The following is a 20,208-nucleotide window of genomic DNA, read 5'->3' as shown; positions in this document are numbered from 1 at the left end:
ATCATTCACCAATAACCAAAATCAAAGACATGAAATTTTAGGATCTAGATGATAAAGAATTCAAAATAGCAGTTTTGAGGAAACCAAAAGAGCAGCAAGAGAACACAGAAAGAGAATTCAATGAAATCAGGAAAACAGTACATGAACAAAATCTGAAATTTAACAAAGAGATAGAAATCATGGAAAACAAACAAACAGAAATTCTGGAGCTGAAGAATTCAATGAGTAAAATGAAAAATGCAATAGAGAGCATCTATCTCAGAGTAGACTGAGTGGAAGATAGACTAAATGAGCTAAAGGATAGGAAATCTGAAATCAGAGGATAACAAAGAAAAAATAATGAAAATGAGTGATTTAGAAAGCCTATGTGATCTATAGGACTCCATCAAACATACAAATATTATAATAACTGGGGTTCCAGAAGGAAAAGAGAGGGATAAAGGGCAGAAAAGTTATTAAAGATATAATAGCTGAGAACTTCCCAAACTCAAGGAAAGACTGGGACATCCAAATTCATGACGCTAATCACCCTATTATCTCAATGCAAAAAGACCTTCTTAAGATAAATTATGATGAAACTGTCAAAAATCAAAGATAAAGAGAAATTCCTATAAGCAGCCAGAGGAAAAAGATTGTGACCTGCAAAAGAACCCCCATTAGGTTATCAGCAGTTTTCTCAGCAGAAACCCTACATGCCAGGAGAGAGTGGAATGACACATTCAAAATGTTGAAAGAAAAAAACTGTCAGCCAAGAATACTCTATATGGAAAAGTTATCCTTCTGATATGAAGGAGAAATAAAGATGTTCCCAGACAAACATAAGCTGAGGGATCTCATCACCACCAGACCCGCAATGCAAGAAATGCTGAATGGAAAAGATGCTAATTAGTGAAATGAAAACATATGAAAGTATATAATACACTGGTAAAGGTTAAGTATGCAGATTTAGAACACTCTAATTCTGTAATAGGATGGTGTCTTAAACACAACTATAGTATAAAGGTTAAAGCAAAAGAGTAGTAAAAATAACTACAGCTACTGGAGAGGAGTCACGATGGTGGAATAGGAGGACGTGGAATTTGTCGCTCCTCACAAATACATCAAGAATACATCTACAAATGGAACAATTCTCATACAGCACCTGCTGAACATTAGCAGAGGACTTCAGACAACCTAAAAGGACAAGAAAAATCCCCTCAAAACCAGGCAGGATGAAAGAAAGAAGAAAAAAAGAAAAGAGGAATCAAAACAGGGACCAGCAATCTGGCGGGAAGCTGAAGGTGAGGGGAGGTCCCCACACTCAGAAAAGCTCCCTCACAGTGGGGAAATCAGCTGGGACAGAAACGGACCTTTGGGGTTTGGAGTGCGGACCCAGGGAGGGGACAGCTGTTGGCTGTGAAAAGACAGCCTGAAGGGACAGGAGTAAGGAGCTCCACAACCAGGAAAGTCTGTGGGAAAAGCCCAGGATACCATAGAAGGTGTCATTGTTCAGTGGTGCGTGAGGGGTGGAGCCACCATTACAACCCCTTTCCCCACCCGCCGGCTTCTTCAGCCTCTACAGGCACTGAGAGGGGCTCCCATCTGAGCAGGCCCACTTGCCCCTCGAGCTGGGGTCTCTGCCCGTGGGCTCTGGGGGACTGAGCGCTGCACATCCCAAAGCCTCCTTGGGAATCAGCTCTGGGCACCCTTGCCTGGGACCAAAGTCTGCCAATGCTGGCGGGGGCTGAGAACTAAAGTGTGGGGTTGGGAGAATGGGTCTGGGGAGAGGAGTGCTGTTGGCTGTGTGGATACAGCAGAGGGGACAGGAGTGAGGGGATGCATGGCTGGGAATGCCCCTAGAGGAAGTGTGGTCTGCCTGGAAAGCGAGGCACCATTGTTGAGAGACACGTGGGGGGCAGGGCCCCCACATTCCAGCTTCTGCCTCCGCGGGCACTGGGAGGGACTCTCACCAGAGCGAGTGTGCTAGTCTGTTGCAACTGCCTGCTGGTTCTGCCACCGCAGGCAATTTGCACACAGCCCAACTGTGGCCGCTGTACCCCTCCCTGGCCTGAGTAAGTGTGCCGCAAGCAGCCACTGCTTTCGCTCCCTCTTGCCTGGGCAAGGAACAGATGCCTGAGGGTGGTGCACACGCAGAGGTGGGGTCAAAACCAAAGCTGAGGCCCAGGGGCAGTGCGACTAAGGAAGAGGAAAGGAAATCTTTCTGTGCAGCTGCGCAAGCTGTGGATTAAATCCCTGAGATTGGCTTGCTAAATCTTGCGTCTGTGGAATACCTGAGTAGACAACGAGTGTTCCACAACTGAGACCAGTCTAGCCTTTCCAGCAGTGGACTCTGGGGGCAAGGAGTCTGGCCAGGTCAGAGTCTGAGCTGGCCCCACAGTACCCACAGCAGGTCCCGAGGCCTAACTAGAGGTATTGGAAGGCCTCCTGGGGAGGCAGGGATTGGCTCTGGCTCACTGTGGGGGCAAGGACACTGACAGAGGAGGCCCCAGGAAAATATTCTTATTACTATTATTCTTTTTTTGTTTGTTTCATTTTGTTCAGTTGTTGGTGTTGTTTTTATTATTTTTTACCTTTTTATTCTTTATTTTTATTTAAAAAGAATTTTTTAACATATATTTTTAAATTTTTACTTTACTTTTTTGTTGTTTTGTGGGTTTTTTCTTGTTTTTGTTCTTTCCCTTTTATTTTTTATTGTTTTTTATGTCTCTATTTTGTTTCCTTCACTTATTTTGCTGTTTGCTTTCTGTTTTAGTTTTATTTTTCATTTTTTTGTTTTTGTTAGTTTAGTCCTTATGGACTATTCTCATCTTTGAATTCCTTTGTTTGTGCTCTTGTTTTGTTTTTCTTTTCTTTTCTTTTTTCTGTGTGTGTGTGTTTGTTGTGTTGCTGCTGCTGTCTGTTTGCTGTTGTTTTTGCCATTTGTCTCGGGTTTTGTTTGTCTGTTTGTTTTCTTTTCTATTTTTCCTTTTTTTCTCTGGTCACTCTGTGAAGCTTGCGGGCTCTTGGCTCCCTGGCCAGAGGTCGGGCCTGGGCCTCCGGGGTGGGAGTGCCAACTCCAGGACACTGGACTGCCAGAGAATCCCCGGGCCCAGGGAATATTAATCGGTGCATGTGCTCCTGGAGGTATCCACATCAACACCAGGACCCAGCCCCACGCAACTGCCTGCAGGCTGCAGGGCTGGACACCTCACGCCAAACAACCAACAAGACAGGAACACAGCCCCACCCATCAGCAGACAGACTGCCTAAAGTTGTACTAAGCTCACAGAAACCCCAAAACACACCACCTGATGCGGCCCTGCCCTAAGAGGTAAAAGACTCAGTTCCACCCACCAGAGCACAGGCACCAGTCCCTTCCACCAGGAAGCCTACACAAGCCCCTAGACCAACTTCACTCACTAGGGGGCAGACAACAGAAGCAAGAGGAATTACGACCCTGCAGCCTGTGGAAAGGAGACCATAAACACAGTAGGTTAGACAAAATAAGATGACAAAGAAATATGTTGCAGATGAAGGAGCAAGGTAAAAACCCACAAGACCAAATAAATGAAGAGGAGATAGGAAATCTACCTGAAAAATAATTCAGAGTAATGATAGTAAAGATGATTCAAGATCTTGAAAAGAGAATGGAGGCAAGGATAGAGAAGATACAAGAAATGTTTAACAAGCACCTAGAAGAACTAAAGAACAAACAATCAGTGATGAACAACACAATAACTGAAATGAAAAATATACTAGAAGGAATTAACAGCAGAATAACTGAGGCAGAAGAACAGAGAAGTGAGCTGGAAGATAGAATGGTGGAAATAACTGCCATGGAAAAGAATATAGAAAAAAGAATGAAAAGAAATGAAGACAGCCTAAGAGACCTCTGGAACATTAAACACGCCAACATTTGAATTACAGGGGTCCGAGAAGAAGAGAAAGGGAAAGGTCCTGAGAAAATATGTGAAGAGATTGTAGTTGAAAACTTCCCTAACGTGGGAAAGGAAATAGTCAATCAAGTCCAGGAAGTGCAGAGAGTCCCATACAGGATAAACCCAAGGAGAAAAACACCGAGACACATATTAATCAAACTAACAAAAATTAAATACAAAGAAAAAATATTAAATGCAGCAAGGGAAAATCAACAAATAACCTACAAGGGAATCCCCATAAGGTTATCAGCTTATTTTTCAGCAGAAACTCTGCAGGCCAGAAGGGAGTGGCAGGACATATCTCAAGTGATGAAAGGGAAAAACCTACAACCAAGATTACTCTACTCAGCGAGGATCACATTCAGATTCGATGGAGAAATCAAAAGCTTTACAGACAAGCAAAAGCTAAAAGAATTCAGCACCACCAAACCAGCTTTACAGCAAATGCTAAAGGAACTTCTCTAGGTGGGAAACACAAGAAAGGAAAGGACCCACAAGAACAAACCCAAAACAATTAAGAAGATGGTAATAGGAACATACATATCTATAATTACCTTAAGTGCAAATGGATTAAATGCTCCAACCAAAAGACACAGACTAGATGAATGCATTCAAAAACAAGACCCGTATATATCCTGTCTACAAGAGACCCACTTCAGACATAGAAACATATACACACTGAAAGTGAGGGGATGGAAAAAGATATTCCATACAAATGGGAATCGAAAGAAAGCTGGAGTAGCAATACTCATATCAGAAAACATAGACTTTAAAATAAAGACTATTATAAGAGATAAAGAAGGACACTACATAATGATCAAGGGCTCGATCCAGGAAAATATAACAATTGTAAATATTCATACACCCAACATAGGCACATCTCAGTACATAAGGCAAATGCTAACAGCCATAAAGGGGAAATTGACAGTAACACAATAATAGTGGGGGACTTTAACACCCCACTTACACCAATGGACAGATCATCCAGACAGAAAATAAATAAGGAAACACAAGCTTTAAGTGATACAATAGACCACATAGACTTAATTGATATTTATAGGACATTCTACCCAAAAGTGGCAGAATACACTTTCTTCTCAAGTGCTCACGGAACATTCTTCAGGATAGATCACATCTTGGGTCACTATCAAGCCTCAGTAAACTTAAGAAAATTGAAATCATATCAAGCATCTTTTCTGACCACAACGCTATGAGATTAGAAATCAATTACAGGGAAAAAAATTGTAAAAAATACAAACACATGGAGGCTACACAATATGTTACTAAATAACAAAGAGATCACTGAAGAAATCAAAGAGGAAATCAAAAAATACCTAGAGACAAATGACAATGAAAACACAATGACCCAAAATCTATGGGATGCAGCAAAAGTAGTTCTAAGAAGGAAGTTTACAGCAATACAACCCTACCTCAAGAAACAAGAAAAATCTCAAATAAACAAGCTAACCTTACACCTAAAGCAACTAGAGAAAAAACGAACAAAACCCAAAGTTAGTAGAAGGAAAGAAATCATAAAGATCAGAGCAGAAATAAATGACATAGAAATGAAGAAAACAATAGCAAAGATCAATGAAACTAAAAGCTGGTTGAGAAGATAAACAAAATTGATAAACCTTTAGCCAGACTCATCAAGTAAAAAAGGGAGAGGATCCAAATCAATAAAATTAGAAATGAAAAATGAGAAGATACAACTGACACCACAGAAATACAAAGGATCATAAAAGACTACTACAAGTAACTCTATGCCAATAAAATGGACAACCTGGAAGAAATGGACAAATTCTTAGAAAAGTACAACCATCCAAGACTGAATCAGGAAGAAATAGAAAATATGACCAGACAAATCACAAATAATGAAATTGAAGCTGTGATTAAAAATCGTCCAACAAACAGAAGTCCAGGACCAGATGGCTTGACAGGCGAATTCTATCAAACATTTAGAGAAGAGCTAACACCAATACTTCTCAAACTCTTCCCAAAAACTGCAGAGGCTGGAACACTCCCAAACTCATTCTACGAGGCCACCATCACCCTGACACCAAAACCAGACAAAGATACCACAAAAAAGAAACTTACAGGCCAATATCACTGATGAACACAGACTCAAAAATCCTGAACAAAATACTAGCAAACAGAATCCAACAACACATTGAAAGGATCATACACCATGACCAACTGGGATTTACACCAGGGAAGCAAGGATTCTTCAACATACGAAAATCAATGTGATACACCATATTAACTAATTGAAGAAGAAAAACCATATGATCATCTCAATAGATGCAGAAAAAGCTTTTGACAAAATTCAACACCCATTTACGATAAAAACTCTCCAGAAAGTGGGCATAGGGAGAACCTACCTCAATATAATAAAGGCCATATATGACAAACCCACAGCAAACATCATTCTCGATGGTGAAAAACTGAAAGCATTTCCTCTAAGATCAGGAACAAGACTAGGATGTCCACTCTCGCCACTATTATTCAGCATAGTTTTGGAAGTCCTAGCCACGGCAATCAGAGAAGAAAAAGAAATACAAGGAATCCAAATTGGAAAAGAAGAAGTAAAACTGTCACTGTTTGCAGATGACATGATACTGTACATAGAAAATCCTAAAGATGCCACCAGAAAACCACTAGAGCTAATCTATGAATTTGGTAAAGTAGCAGGATACAAAATTTATACGCAGAAATCACTTGCATTCCTATACGCTAACAACAAAAGATCAGAAGGAGAAATCAAGGAAACAATCCCATTTACCATTGCAACAAAAAGAATAAAATACCTAGGATAAACCTACCCAAGGAGGCAAAAGACCTGTATGCAGAAAACTATAAGATACTGATGAAAGAAATCAAAGATGACAAAAACAGCTGGAGAGATATACTGTGTTCTTAGATTGGAAGAATCAATATTTTGAAAATGACTATACTATGTAAAGCAATCTACAGATTCAATGCAATCCCTATCAAATTACCAATGGCATTTTTCACAGAACTAGAACAAAAAAGTTCACCATTTGTATGGAAACACAAAAGACCCCAAATAACCAAAGCAATCTTGAGAAAGAAAAACGGAGCTGGAGGAATCAGGCTCCCTGACTTCAGACTATACTACAAAGCTACCGTAATCAAGACAGTATGGCAATGGCACAAAAATAGAAATATAGATCAATGGAACAGGATAGAAAGCCCAGAGATAAACTGACATACCTATGGTCACCTAATCTATGACAAAGGAGGCAAAAATATACAATGGAGAAAAGACAGCCTCTTCAATAAGTGGCGCTGGGAAAACTGGACAGCTACATGTAAAAGAATGAAATTAGAACACTCCCTAACACCATACACAAAAATAAACTCAAAATGGATTTAAGACCTAAATGTAAGGCCAGACACTATAAAACTCTTAGAGGAAAACACAGGCAGAACACTCTTTGACATAAATCACAGCAAGATCCATTTTGACCCACCTCCTAGAGTAATGAGAATAAAAACAAAAATAAACAAATGGGACCTAATGAAACTCAAAAGTTTTTGCACAGCAAAGGAAACCATAAACAAGACGAAAAGCCAGCCCTCAGAACGGGAGGAAATATTTGCAAACAAAGTAACTGACAAAGGATTAATCTCCAACATATACAAACAGCTCATGCAGCTCAATATCAAAAAAACACACAAGCCAATCAAAAAATGGGTGGATGACCTAAATAGATATTTCTCCAAAGAAGACATACAGATGGCCAAGAGGCACATGAAAGGATGATCAACATCACTAATCATTAGAGAAATGCAAATCAAAACTACAATGAGGTATCACCTCACACTGGTTAGAATCGCCATCTCAAAAAATCTACAAACAATAAATGCTGGAGGGGGTGTGGAGAAAAGGGAACCCTCATGCACTGTTGGTGGGAATGTAAACTGATACAGCCACTATGGAAAACAGTATGGAGGTTCCTTAGAAAACTAAAAATAGAACTACCATATGACCCAGCAATCCCACTACTGGGCATATACCCTGAGAAAACCATAACTCAAAAAGAGACATGCACCCCAGTGTTCACTGCAGCACTATTTACAATAGCCAGCACATGGAAACAACCTAAATGTCCAATGACAGATAAAGAAGATGTGGTACATATATACAATGGAATATTACTCAGCCATTAAAAGGAATGAAATTGGGTCATTTGCAGAGACGTGGATGGACCTAGAGAGTGTCATACAGAGTGAGTAAGTCAGAAAGAGAAAAACAAATATCGTATATTAACACACATATGTGGAATCTAGAAAAATGGTATAGATGATCTTATTTGCAAAGCAGAAATAGAGACACAGACATAGAGAACAAATGTACGGATACCAAGGGGGAAAGTGGGGCGGGGGTGAGGAAATTGAAATTGACACATATACATTATTGATACTATGTATAAAATAGACAACAAATGAGAACATACTGTATAGCACAGGGAACTCTCCTTAATGCACTCTGGTGACCTAAATGGGAAGGAAATCCAAAAAAGAGGCAATATATGTGTATGTATAACTGATTAATTTTGCTGTACAGTAGAAACTAATACAACATTGTAAAGCAACTATACTCCAATAAAAACTAATTAAAAAATAACTAGAACTACTATAATTTGTTAATGAATGCACAATATAAAAAGAGGTAAAGTGTGATGTCAAAAAGATAAAATAGGGATAGTAAATGGGTGGAGCTTTGTATGCAAAGTTAAGTTGCTATCAGCTTAAAATGGACTATTTTATCTATAAGAGCCTTTATGTAAGCCCAATGGAAACCACAAAACAAAAATCTATATTAGATTCACAAAAGACAAAGAAAGGGGAAATAGAGGACACAACCACAGAAAATCACCAATTTTAAAAGGTAAGCAGAAGTAGAGGGAAATAGGAACAATGAAACTATAAAACAGGCAGAAAGCAATGAATGAAATGTAATTAGTAAGTCCTTTCATATCAATAATTACTCAAACTGTAAATGGATTGAATTCACCAATCAAAAGGCACAGAGTGGTTGGACAGATAGAAAAACAAGACTCAACTATATGCTGCCTACAAGAGACTCACTTCCAGATTTAAGTCCACACACAGGCTCAAAGTGAAGGGATAGACAAAGATATTCCATGCAAGTAGAAACCAAAAGAAAGTGGGTATAACTATACTTATATCACACAAAATAAGACTGTATACCAAAAATGGTAACAAGAGACACATAAGGTCATTATAAAATAATAAAGTGGTCAATTCATTAAGAAGATATAACAATCAATGATATGCTCACACGATATCAGAGCACCTAATTATCTTAGGCAAATACTAAAAGATCTGAAGGGAGAAATAGACAATACAATAATATTAGGGGACTTCAATACCCCACTTTTAGCAATGGATAGATCATCCAGACAGAAAATCAAAAAAGAAACATTGGACTCAAAACACACATTAGACCAAGTGAACCTAACAGACATGTACAAAACAATTCATCCAACAGCAGCAGAATACACAGTCTTCTCAAGTGCACACAGAACATTCTCCAGGATAGATCATCTGATAGGACACAAAACAAGTCTTAACTAACTCAAGAAGATTGAAATCATACTATCTTTTTTGTCCACAATGGTATGAAACTAGATATCAACAATAAAAGGAAAGCTAGAAAATCTACAAATATGTGGAAATTAAATAACACACTCCTGAACAACCAATGGGTCAAAGAATAAATCAAAATGGAAATAAAAAATATCTTGAAACAAGTAAAAATGGAAAGACAACACACTAAAACCTATAGGATGCTGCAAAAGCAGTCTCAAAGGGAAATTTATAGTGATAAATGCATATATTAAGAAAATAGATCTCAAATAAACAACCTAACTTTACACTTCAAGGAACTAGAAAAAGAACAAAGTAAGCCCAAAGTTAGTAGAAGAAAGGAAATAACAAAAATCATGGTGGAAATAACTGAAATAGAGACCAGAAAAACAATAGAAAATATCAGCAAAACTAAGAGCTGGTTTTCTGAAAAGATAAACAAAATTGACAAAGCTTTGGCTAGACTAAGAAAAAAAGAGGACCCAAATAAATAAAATCAGAAATGAAAGAGAAGATATCACAACTGATAGCTCATATGATAGCTCAGAAATACAAAGGACCATAAGAGACTACTATGAAAAGTTATATGCCAACAAACTGGATAACCTAGAAGAAATGAATATATTCCTAGAAACATACAACCTACCAAGACTAAATCAGAAAGTAATAGAAACTCTGAAGATTCTAATAATGAACAAAGAGATTGAATCAGTAATCAAAAGCCTCCCAACAGAGAAAAGCCCAGTACCAAATGGCTTCACTGGTGAATTCTACCAAACATTTAAAGGGAAGTTAATGCCAATTCATCTCAAACTCTTTGAAAAAAACTGAAGAGGAGGAAATACTTCCAAACGCATTTTACAAGGCCAGCATTACCCTGATACCAAAGCCAGATAAGGACACTATGAGAAAACAAAACTAGATCAATATTCCTGATGAATATAGGTGCAAAAATTCTCAAAAAAAATATTAGCAAATTGAATTCAACAACACATCAAAACAATCATACACCAACTAGGTGGGATTTATCCCTGGGATGCAAGGATAGTTTGATATACACAAATCAATACATGTGATATACCACATTAATAGAATGAAAGATAAATATTTATGATCATCTCAATAAATGGGGAAAAGACATTTGACAAAATTCAGCATAATTTCATGACAAAAACTCTCAACAAACTGAATATTGAAGGAGTTTACTTCAACATAATAAAGGCCACTATGTCAGACCCATAGCTTAACATCATACTCAATGATGAAAGATGGAAAGCTTTTCCTCTAAGATCAGGAACAAGACAAGGGTGCCCACTCTCATCACTATTATTCATAAAATACTAGAAATCCTAGCTAGAGCAATCAGTCAAGACAAAGAAATAAAAGGCATCCAAATTGGAAAGGAAGAAGTAAAATTGCCATTATTTAAGATGATATGATATTATACATAGAAAATCTTAAAGATTCAACCAAAAAAAACTGTTAAACTAATCAATGAATTCAACCAAGTTGCAGGATATAAAATCAACATACAGAAATCAGTTGTTTCTATATAATAACAAAATATCAACAAAAGTAATAAAACTATACCAATCACAATACCATAAAAAATAATAAAATATTTAGGAATAAACTTAACCAAGGAAGTGAAGATCTGTGTGATAAAAACTACAAGACTTTGATGAAAGAAATTAAAGAAGATACAAACAAATGGAAATATGTCCCATGTTCATGGATCAGAAAAATTAATTTTGTTAAAATATTCATAGTACCCAAAGTCATCTACAGATTCAATACAATCTCTATCAAAATTCCAATGGCATTTTTGACAGAAATAGAAAAAACAATCCTAAAATGTATATGAAATCACAAAAGATCCCAAATAGCCACAGTAATCCTGAGAAAGAAGAACAAGGCCAGAGGCATTACACTTCCTGATTTCAAACTATACTATAAAGCTATAGTAATTAAAACAGTATTGCTGGCAAAAATAGATACATGGACCAATGGAACAAAATAGAGAGACCAGAAATAAACCCCCACATATAGAGTCAACTAAGATTTGACAAGGGAGTCAAGAACACTCAATGGGGAAAGGATGGCCTCTTCAGCAAATGGTGTTGGGAAAACCACATGGATAGCCACATGCAGAAAATTGAAATTGGACCCCTATATACATCACTCAAAAAATTAACTTGAAATGGATTAAAGACTTAAATGTAAGACCTGAAACCAATAAAACACCTAGAAGAAAATATAGGGAAGAAAGTTCTTGACATTGGTCTTTGCAATGATATTTAGCATACCAAAAGCACAAGCAACAAAAGCAAAATCAACAAGTTGGACTACATCAAACTACAGAGCTTCTGGACAGGAAAAGAAACAATCAACAAAATGAAAAGGCAACTTATAGAAAGGGAGAAAATATTTACAAACCATATATTGGATAAGAGGTTATCATCCGAAATATATAAAGAATTAATACAACTCAATAACAAAAAAACAAACAATCGGATTTAAAAATGGGCAGAGGAACTGAATAGAATTTTTCCAAAGAAGATATACAAATGGCCAACAGGTACATTAAAAGATGCTCAACATCACAAGTCATCAGGAACATGCAAATAAAAACCACAATGAAATATCAACCGCATACCAGTTAGAATGGCTATCATCAAGAAGAAAGAGATAAGTGTTGGTGAGCATATGGAGAAAAGGGAACCCTTATGCACTGCTGGTGGGAATGTAAATCGGTTCAATCACTATGAAAAACAGTATGGAGTTTCCTTAAAAAAATTAAAAATACAACTACCATATATATCTAGCAATTCCATTTCTGGGTATCTATCTGAAGGAAATGAAAGCAGGATATTGAAAGGATATCTGTACTCCCATGTTTATTGCAGCATTATTTCACAACAGCCAAGATATGGAAGTAAGCTAAGTGTCTGCCAGTGGATGAATAGATAAAGAAGATGTGGTGTATATATATAATGGAATATTATTGAGCCATGAGAAAAATGAAAATCCTGCCATTTGCAACAACAGGGATGGATCTTGAGGGCACCATGCTTAGTGAGATAAGCTAGTCAAAGAAAGACAAATATTGTATGATATTACTCATATGTGGAATCTAAAAATGTGAACCTTATAGAACCAGAGTAGAATGGTGGTTACCAGGGGCTGGGGGGTACAGGAATTGGGGAGATGTTGTAAAAGGGTACAGACTTGCAACTAAAAGATTAGTAAGTTCTGAACATCTAGTGTACAGCACACTAATTGTAGTCAACAATACTGTATTATACACTTCAAAATTGCTAAGGCCACATTTTATATAACTCCATTTATATGAAATGTCCAGAACAAGCAAATCTATACAGACAGAAAGGAGATTAATTGTTGCTTAGGTCTGCAGGTTGAGGGGAAAAGAGGAGTGACTGTAAATGGGTACAGAATTTCTTTTGGGGGTAATGAAAATGTTCTAAAATTGACTGTGGTGATAGTCACACAACTCTGTGGACATAGTAAAAACCATTGGATTGTATACTTTAAATGGGTAAATTGTATGGTATGTGAATTATATGTCAATAAAGCTATTAAAAAATCAAAGGGAGATGATTAGAAAGGTTTTTGCTACATTTTTAATTTGCTATTTCTGTAATTCTAAACATAAATGTCATTTAAGAGGAGTTGATTAAAAAGGTTCATTTTCTGGAAACATTATGCATCTGCAATAAATACTACTGTAGCAGTTGGCTGCTTCCACTTTTAGGCAAAAATGAATATATTTGGTGACCAAAAAAAGAGAAAAATATTAGTAGTTTTTCAATAGGTATATTGAAAGATATATTTAAGAGTTCTCTAGTCTGCATCTAGACCTATATTTAAAACTAAAATCAATGAAAGGAAATCACTTCAAATAACCAAGAGACATACATATTAAGAAATATAAAAATGTTTCTGCCTTTTGATTATTAATCCCATTCCTGGGAACTAATCTCAACAAAATAAGAAAAATATAATAGGCACAGAAACATTTATAACAGTACTGTTACTATAACACAAACTCTAAATCAGTGCTACCTAAGAGTGTCTGCTACTGCTCAACTAAGTCTCCAAGTATACTGTTCAGTCAAATTGACATTTTCATAGCAAGATGTTCTCAATGAAGGAAGCACAGCACTGACTTCTATTCTGGAGCAAGCTCCTTATCTGGTTGTAAAACAGCACTCTGAGTAATAATGCTCTAAAGACCCAAAGTGTCCAACATAAGGACATAATTGGTAACCTGTGATATAACTCAAAGAAACACTGTATGAGCATAAAGTAGACTAACAGCTAGCAATCATTCAGCTCTTACTATGTGCCAGGCACCGTACACAGTGTTTTACATACATTACCTCTTTTATCCTGGTAACCTCAGGTTCTATTACTTCCTTTTTGCAGATTAAGGAATAAAGGTCAGAGAGGTTAAAGGACTGATCAAGGCCTAACAGCAGGTAGGAAGTGAAATCAGGACTCAAACTCAGGCATGTATGACTCCAAATCTTGATTACTCTATTATACTGCCTCCACAAAACTGAATATAAACTATGATTAACTATGTATACATGTGAATAAAAATTTAAAGGAAAGAAAATATAAATGAAACTTTAGGATGGTGAGACAAAGTAAATTTTTTAGAATGTCTTTTCATAACTTTTAAGTGTTCTAATAATAAATGTAAAAGTAATTCAAATAGTAGATTCAAAATTGTAACTAAATGGACATTTACAAAATGACGTCTCAGTTAAATATCTTGTAAAGCATTTATATACTAATTTTTGTTCAATTTTATATTAAGAATTTATTCTCTGCAAGACATTCCTCTTAAAAGATATATTTAAGAGTGGTTCTATAACTTGAGTATGCACTGGAATCCTCTGGAGGGCTTGTGAAAACACAGATTTCCCATTCCAAGAGTTTCTGATTCAGTAGGCTTGGGGTGGGGCCTGAAAATTTGCATTTGTAACAGGTTCCCAGGGGATGCTGATGCTGGCGGCCCAGGGACTACATCGTGAGAACTGGTGCTATTAAAAAATTAACATCATCCTAAATCTAAATACCACTGTTATAATCAATTTAAAAATAAACAGTGCATTTCTCTGGATTATTTTAATGTGGTAAATAGGTTCTTGACAAAACACAGGCCAATGGAATTCATGCCATAGTTCATTCTCTTGAAGAATACAACAGTTTTTTGGTGCAATTCTTTCTCAGTCAAGAGCTACAAACTTTCTAAAGAGATCAAATAGTTATACTTTAAGTGTCTATACTGATGATATCAACTATCTGGGTATTTCCAGCCAAAACTGACTAAATTATTCTAAGTTGCTGAACTGTTTAAGGGTCTTGGAAATTAGTCTTGCTAAGCAAGCTAACAAATTTAGAATGAATAGTCATAAGTGCTAAAAAGAAACCATCATACAGCAGGCAGTATCATAGGTAAGTAATATCCATATCTCAGCTGACAATTAGCTTTCAATATTATGAATAAGGAAGTGCTGTTTCAGCCTCTCTAGAATGATTTGACCCCAATCAAGTAATCTATTATCATTTTTGCCCTCATGCATGCAGAGTATGCCATGAAACATACCTATGTTTCTGACCATGATTCCTTTAAGTTCATCCACTTGGGCTTGAGTCTCCATCACTTTATCTAGGCCTTTATTCTCGGAGTGATGCTTCTATAAAAAAATATGATTTAACTCATGATACCCAGACATTATTTACAATACGAAAACAAAAAGAAGAGGAATGACATTGAAGAATGCTATAAAATTGTCTTTATCTTTGGCACAAAAGATAGATGTCACTTCATTCAAAAATTGTTACCAAAAATATAGGCAAGCATAAAACTTGCTACCATATGAAATATAAGTGTTATAGTATAAAAAAATCACCTTATTTTAAATGAAATAAAGCTAAACATATTATATCAAATATACATCTGAGACTCCTGGGGCAGAAGTAGGGTGTTATATAATCTGTGCTCAGACAAGGAAGAAAGGAGAAAAGACTGTAGTGGGGACAGGGGGAGCAGGACGGGGAAAGGGTATGCTAAATTTTTCCCCATTTCTTGGGTATGATGAGGTAGGGACTGGCCCAGCTTCTGAGCATCTGTTCTTGTATCTGTTGGGATCAGCGTATGCGTCCTATTTTCATTGGCTTCTTATAGGATCTAGAAATGTAAGACACTGAAGACAGTATATATTTTGAAATTATTATCTATAGCAAACAATTGTGGACTGCTTAATACACAATATTCCAGTCACTTCACTGTGCTAAGTGCTTCAAATAGGGGATATTATTTAATCCATGCAAAAACTCTATGACGAAGATGCCATTATTATTATCTCCATTTATAGTCAAGGATCCTGGCACAGATTTGTTTAGAGGTTCACACACACATCAGGAGCTAAAGACAAACCAGCTAAATTGAAAGTTTTGCTGCCAGCTAACCCTATTTACCTTTTTTCCTCCTTGTGATGAGAACTCTTAGGATTTACTCTCGTAACAATTTTCATACATAACATAAAGCATTATTAATTATATTTATCATGTTGTCCACTATATCCCTAGTATTTATTTATCTTATAACTGGAAGTTTGTACTTTTTGACTGCCTTCATCCAATTCCCCTCCCCACAACCCCGCCTCTCTGATCTCTCTTTCTATGAGTTTGTTTTTAAAGTATAATTGACCTACAACACTATGTTAGTTCCTGTTACACAACATAGTGATTTGATATTTCTACACATTTCAAAACGATCACAACAATAAGTTTAGTTACGATATGTCAAAATTCAAAGATATTACATAGTTATGACTATATTCCCAACATGGCACATTTCATACCTGTGACTCATTTATACTGCAACTGGAAGTCCATAACTCTTAATCTCCTTCACCTATTCTTTCCTACCCCCAACATTCTCCCCTCGGGTAACCAGGTATTTGTTCTCTGTATCTATAACTCTGTTAATGTTTTGTTAAGTTTGTTCATTTGTTTTGTTTTTTAGATTCCACATATAAGTGAAATCATACAGTGTTTGTCTTTCTCTGACTTATTTCACTTAGCATGATAGCCTCTAGATCCATCCATGTTGTTGCAAATGACAAGATTTCATTCTTTTATATGGCTGAGTAATATTCCTGTGTGTGTGTGTGTGTGTGTGTGTGTGTGTGTGTGTATATGCCACATCTTCTTTATACATTTATCTCTTGATGGGCATTCAGGTTGCTTCTATATCTTGGCTGTTGTAAATAATGCTGTGATGAACATAGGGGTGTATGTACCTTTTCTAATTACTGTTTTTGTTTTCTTCGGATAAATACCCAGGAGTGGAATTGCTGGATAATACAATAGTTCTATTTTTAACTTTTGAAGGAATCTCCATATTGTTTTCCATAGTGGCTGCACAAATTTACAATCTCATCAACAGTGCAGGAGGGTTCCCTTTTCTCCACATCCTCACCAACACTTGTTATTTGTTGCCTTTTTTGAAAACAGCCATTCTGACAAGTGTGAGGTAATATCTCATTGTGGTTTTGATTTGCATTTCCCTGACAATTAGTGATGTTGAGCATCTTTTCATGTGCCTGTTGGCCATCTGTATGTCTTCTTTGGAAAGACAGCTATTCAGCTCCTCTGCCCACTTTATAGTTGGTTTGTTTTTTAGATGTTGAAGTTCTATCAGTTCTTTGCACATTGTAGATATAAAGCCCTTATCGGATATACTGTTTGCAAATATCCTCTCCCATTCAGTAGGCAGCCTTTTCATTTTGTTGGTAGTTTCCTTCACTGTGCAAAAGCTTTTCAATTTGATAAAGTCCCATTTGTTTATTTTTGTTTTTGTTTCCCTTGCCTGAGACATATCCAAAAAAATATTATTAGTACCAATGTCAAAGAGCATACTGCCTATGTTTTCTTCTAGAAGTTTTATGGTTTCAGGTTTTATATTTAAGTCTTTAATCAATTTTGAATTTATTTTTGTGCATGGCGTGAGAAAGTAGTGCAGTTTGATTCTTTTGCATGTAGCTGTCCAGATTTCCCACACCATTTGGTGAAGAGGGGAAAAGACAGCTTTTTCCCACTATATTCTTACCTCCTTTATCGTAGATTAATTGACCATATAAGCATGGGTTCATTTCTGGCCTCTCTGTTCTGCTCCAGGATCTATGTGTGTTTTTGTGACAGTACCATGCTGTTTTGACTATTGTAGCTTTGTAGTATAGTTTGAAATCTGGGCATGTAATACCTCAAGCTTTGTTCTTCTTTCTCAAGATTGTTTTGGCTATTCTGCAACTTTTGCGTCACCATACAAACTTCAGAATTATTTGTTATAGTTCTGTAAAAAATGTCATTGGTATTTTGATAGGTATTGCATTGAATCTGTAGATTGCCTTGGGTAGTATGGTCATTTTTAACAATATAAATTCTTCAAATCCATGAGTACAGTATATCTTTTCATCTGTGTCTTCTTCAATATCTTTCATCAAGGTCTTATAGTTTTCAGAGTACAGGTCTTTTACCTCCTTAGTTAGATGTATTCGTAAGTATTTTATTCTTCTTGATGTGATGGTAAGTGGGATTGTTTTTTAGTTTCTCTTTCTGATAGTTTGTTGTTAGTGTATAGAAATGCAACAGATGTCTATATATTAATTTTGTATCCTGCAATTTTACTGAATTTATTATTTCTAACAGTTTTTTTGGCAGTATCTTTAGGATTTTCTATATATAGTATCACATCATCTACAAAGAGTGACAGTTTTACTTTCGAATTTGGATTCCTTTTCTTTCTTTTTCATGTCTGATTACTATGGTTAGGACTTCCAATACTATGTTGAATAAAAGTGGCAAGAGTGGGCACCCTTGTCTTGTTCCTGATCTTAGAGGGTTTCAGCTTTTCACCACTGAGTATGACGTTAACTGTGGGCTTGTCATATATAGCCTTTATTATTTGGGGGTATGTTCCCCCTTTGTTCAGAGGTTTTATCATAAATGGATGTTGAATTCTGTCAAGCTTTTTCTGCATCTATTTAGATGATCATATGGTTTTTATTCTTCAATTTGTTACTGTGGTATATCATATTGATTTCCAGATACTGAACCATCCTTGCATCTCTGGAATAAATCCCACCTGATCATGGTGTATGATCCTTTTCATGTATTGGTGAATTCGGTTTGTTAATATTTTGTTGAGGATTTCTGAATCTATGTTCATTAGTGATACTGGCCTGTAATTTTCTTTATTTGTGATATCTTTGTCTGGTTTTGGTATCAGGGTGATGCTGACCTGTAGAATGAGTTTGGAAGTGTTCCTTGCTCTGCAATTTTTTGGAATAGTTTATGAAGGACAGGTGTTAACTCTTCTTTAAATGTTTGGTAGAATTCACCTGTGGAAGCCATCTGGTCATAGACTTTTGTTTGTTGGAAGTTTTAAAATTACTGACTCAATTTCATTATTGGTAATTGTTCTGTTCATGTTTTCTATTTCTTCCTGGTTCAGTCTTGGGAGATTGTACATTTCTAGGAATCTGTCCATTTCTCCTAGGTTGTCCATTTTATTGGCATATAATTGTTCATAGTAGTCTATTATGATCCTTTGTATTTCGGTGGTTATCTGTTGTAACTTCTCCTTTTTCATTTCTGATTTTATTGATTTGAGACCTCTCTTTTTTTTCTTGATGAGTCTGGCTAAATCAGTTTTGTTTATCTTATCAAAGAACTAGCTCTTAGTTTCATTGATCCTTTCTATTGTTTTCTTAGTCTCAGTTTCATGTATTTCTGCTCTGATCTTTATGATTTCTTTCCTTCTACTAACTCTGGGTTTTGCTTGTTCTTCTTCTTCTGGCTCCTTTAGGTGTAATGTTAGGTTGAGATTTTTCTTGTTTCCTGAGGTAAGCTTGCATTGCTATAAATGTCCCTCTTAGAAACTGCTTTTGCTGGATCCCACAGATATTGAACCATTGTGTTTTCATTTTCATTTGTCTCCAGATATTTTTTTATTTCCTCTTTGATTTCTTCAGTGATCCATTGGTTGTTTAGTAGCATATTGTTTAGCCTCCATGTGTTTGTGTCTTTTGCAGTTTTTTTTTTCTTATAGTTGATTTCTAGCCTCATAGCATTGTGGTCAGAAAAAATGCTTGATATGATTTCAATTTTCTTAAATTTGCTGAGGCTTGTTTTGTGGCCTAGCATGTGATCTACCTTGGAGACTGTGCCATGTGCACTTGAAAAGAATGTGTATTCTGCTGATTTTGGATGGAATGTTGTATATACGTCAATTAAGCCCATTTAGGTCTAATGTGTTAAGGCCAGTGTTTCCTCATTGATTTTCTGTCTGGATGATCTGTCCATTGAGGTAAGTGTGGTGTTAAAGTCTCCTACTGGGCTTCCCAGGTGGCACAGTGGTTAAGAATCTGCCTGCCAGTGCGGGGGACATGGGTTCGAGCCCTGGTCCGGGAAGATCCCACATGCTGGGGAGCAACTAAGCCCGTGTGCTACAACTGAGCCTGTGCTCTAGAGCCCGAGAGCCACAACTACTAAAACCCTCGAGCCTAGAGCCCGTGCTCCACAACAAGAGAAGCCACTACAATGAGAAGCCCATGCA

General features: G+C 36.6%; 1 protein-coding gene across 2 annotated transcripts in view; it reads right to left on the bottom strand.

Moving 5' to 3' along the window:
* The window catches only part of VAMP7 (vesicle associated membrane protein 7), a 66,182-nt gene that overhangs the window by 18,602 nt on the left and 27,372 nt on the right, over positions 1–20,208 (bottom strand). For both annotated transcript variants that reach the window (XM_059910150.1, XM_059910151.1), the window contains exon 5: positions 15,190–15,280. In XM_059910150.1, the coding sequence (XP_059766133.1) occupies positions 15,190–15,280 (91 nt within the window). The remainder of the gene's footprint in view (positions 1–15,189; positions 15,281–20,208) is intronic.

The sequence above is a fragment of the Balaenoptera ricei genome, chromosome X (assembly GCF_028023285.1).
Source record: "Balaenoptera ricei isolate mBalRic1 chromosome X, mBalRic1.hap2, whole genome shotgun sequence".
Taxonomy (NCBI): Eukaryota; Metazoa; Chordata; class Mammalia; order Artiodactyla; family Balaenopteridae; genus Balaenoptera; species Balaenoptera ricei.
Note: the sequence above shows the minus strand (reverse complement) of the source record. Positions and strands in the feature narration are given on the sequence as shown.